This window comes from Malus domestica, chromosome 03 (genome assembly GCF_042453785.1).
Source record: "Malus domestica chromosome 03, GDT2T_hap1".
In the NCBI taxonomy this organism is placed as follows: domain Eukaryota; kingdom Viridiplantae; phylum Streptophyta; class Magnoliopsida; order Rosales; family Rosaceae; genus Malus; species Malus domestica.
The window spans coordinates 14,545,447-14,548,371 of record NC_091663.1 but is presented as its reverse complement, the minus strand read 5'-3'; the positions used below and the strand labels follow the sequence as shown (position 1 = coordinate 14,548,371).

At 43.4% G+C, this 2,925-nt stretch overlaps 1 protein-coding gene across 1 annotated transcript; it reads left to right on the top strand.

Moving 5' to 3' along the window:
* The first annotated feature begins 556 nt into the window (after positions 1-556).
* LOC103434714 (cytochrome P450 94C1) lies at positions 557-2,604 on the top strand. Its single transcript, XM_008373064.4, has one exon. It carries the CDS (start codon positions 660-662, stop codon positions 2,163-2,165), a length of 1,506 nt encoding a protein of 501 aa, XP_008371286.3. The 5' UTR covers positions 557-659; the 3' UTR covers positions 2,166-2,604.
* Positions 2,605-2,925: the final 321 nt, after the last annotated feature.

Below are 2,925 nucleotides of genomic sequence, written 5' to 3'. Positions count from 1 at the left end.
GATTTAAAATTTTTAAATCGCAAACCAATCAAGTTTTTTAGTCTTAAAGAAAATTGTTTTCAAGAAACATTCTTAAGAAATGTTTTGAGAAATGATAAAAAATTTCAAATAGGATACCAAAATAAATTCTTAATTTTTCGTTAAAAAAAAAAAAACGTTTTGAAATTATAGATTTTCAATAATTTTATTCGGAATTTTTTTTCTTTTCTACTTCCCGGTATTTTCGGTTCAGTTACCTAACTGAAGTAAACCCCGTGCCAAGGTTTTACTCTTAAAGTCGTCCATCTGACACATAAGCCGACATTTTGTCGACGCAAAGACAGCGCTGTGTATAGACTGTAACGCATGCACAGCCGAGAAACAAATAATAAGAAACATACAACCACGTGGGATATTAAAAGAGTGACCATGATCATGACTTCCGAGCCCGGAGCCCTAGTTGTTATTTTGCGCACGCGTTTCTCATGCCGTTTTTCCCTCTTGTGCGCGCCTATCATTTTGTCACAACACACTCAAATGTAAAAAAACAAACACACACCCCAACTTTTGCCCTACTCAAATATTTTCCAATATATAGACACCCCCTCCTTAGCTCCCTTCCTTACTCATTTCCTCTCCACTTGCCTCTCTCTACTCTCTCTCTCTCTCTCTCTCAAAATATGACTACTTTGGAGTCCATGTGCAGCACCTTCTCCTTTGTCTTCTTTTCTTTCACATCCTTGTTTTCTTTGTTTTCGTTGCTGATCTTCATCATCAGGCTCCGGCCATGGTGCAACTGCCACATATGTCGAAGCTTTCTGAGCTCAAGCTGGTCAGGAAGCTTCGACAATCTATGTGACTGGTACACTCACCTTCTCAAAAAGTCGCTCTCCGGAACCATCCACGTCCACGTCCTCGGCAACATAATCACCGCCAACCCGGAAAACGTCGAGCATATCATCAATACCAACTTCCACAACTACCCGAAAGGTAAACTCTTCACCACCATTCTTGGCGACCTTTTGGGCCGCGGAATCTTTAACGTCGACGGCAACGGGTGGCGGTTCCAGCGTAAGATGGCGAGTTTAGAGCTCGGCAGTGTCTCGGTCCGCTCCTACGCGCTAGAAATCGTGAGCGCCGAAATCCAATCCAGACTGATTCCGTTATTAGCCTCGGTTGCGGGTAACGAAGGCGAAAATGGCGTCGTTGACTTACAGGACCTGTTTCGACGCTTTTCCTTCGACAACATCTGCAAATTCTCTTTCGGATTGGACCCTGGCTGTCTCCAGCTATCCCTTCCGATATCTGACTTTGCGGTGGCCTTCGACTTGGCGTCAAAGCTCTCCGCCGAGCGGGCAATGACGTCGTCGCCTATCGTGTGGAAGATAAAGAGATTTTTCAACCTTGGATCGGAGAGGCAGCTGAAGGAAGCCGTTAAAATGGTGGACAACTTGGCCAAGAGCATGATCAAACAACGTCGTGAAATGGGTACTTTTTCAACACAGAAGGACCTTCTCTCTCGATTCATGGCCAACATGGACGACGATCAGTACCTCAGAGACATTGTTGTGAGCTTTCTGTTGGCGGGCCGTGACACCATCTCTTCCGGGTTGACCAGCTTGTTTTATTTACTCGCAAAACACCCGGAAGTGAAGCGGGAGATCCGGGAGGAAATGGATCAGGTCATGGGTCCGACTAGAGAAGGACTTGCGACTGCGAGTTTTGATCAAATGCGGGAAATGCACTACTTGCATGCGGTGCTTTATGAGACAATGAGGTTGTACCCGCCGATACAATTCGATTCCAAGTTCTGTCAGGAGGATGATGTGTTACCCGATGGTACTTTTGTACGGAGTGGGACTAGAGTTACGTACCATCAATACGCAATGGGCCGGATGGAGAGCATTTGGGGTTCGGATTGTCTCGATTTCAAGCCCGATAGGTGGTTGAAGAAGGGGCTTTTTTCGCCCGAGAGTCCGTACAAGTACCCGATTTTTCAAGGGGGGGAGAGGGTTTGTTTGGGGAAGGAATTGGCGGTAATGGAAATGAAATGTGTTGCGGTCGCACTTGTGCGGAGGTTTGATATTCAGATTCTGGAACCTGAAAGGAGACCGCAGTTTGTCCCCGGCCTCACTGCCACCGTGAGGGGCGGCCTGCCGGTTCGAATTGAAGAAAGGGAAGGCTGATGAGCAGATAAAGATTTTGGTGGTTTCATGCATGCATAAATACGTACCATAGGTCTCTATATATAGTTTGCCTTTCTGCTGCTGGGGAACGTTGGAAGTGGTTGGCACTTGGGAGTAGAATAAATGCTAACTTATTCGAGTAACCCATAAGGTTGAATTCATGAGCAGAAGTCACAAATTTGATGTATATATATGGTTTAATAGTTCAAAAGGAAAATGGGTTAATTTGTGGTTCATATTGTCATGGTTCTTCCTATCACTGGGTCACTTTATCATACTGTAAATGAGGCAAAATATTATTCGGTACTAGATATATGGTATAATGGTACAAAGAACATCCATGAACTAAATGAGTGTATGCAGTGGCTAGGCTGCTAGCTATAGTAGCCTAGACGACCAGTTTATTACCATCTATATATAAACAGTAGTTTGTCTTCTATATCTGTACTACTCTTGGCCTACAGAATGAAACTGCGAAGTATAGAGTTGTACTGTATTACTTTATATTTATATGTTATCTTGATGTATTGTTGGTCCATATATTCTTCCGGTTTGAGTAATAATAAGTATTTGGTTCATTTTCTAGAGAGAGCCTTGTAGCTCCATGGATTGAAAGGAAAACATCTCAGCTGCAATCAAGGCAACGAGAGCAATTCTTCCATGCAACGAGTACTACGAAATTTTGCTACATCACACTATTTAACTCATCATAGAAATGAAAGACAAATATATAACTGTGTACAGTTGGTGGTAAAAAATA

Bases quoted from the DNA above. Each gene is read 5' to 3' on its own strand.
- LOC103434714 (XM_008373064.4), top strand. From the start codon at position 660: ATGACTACTTTGGAGTCCATGTGCAGCACCTTCTCCTTTGTCTTCTTT.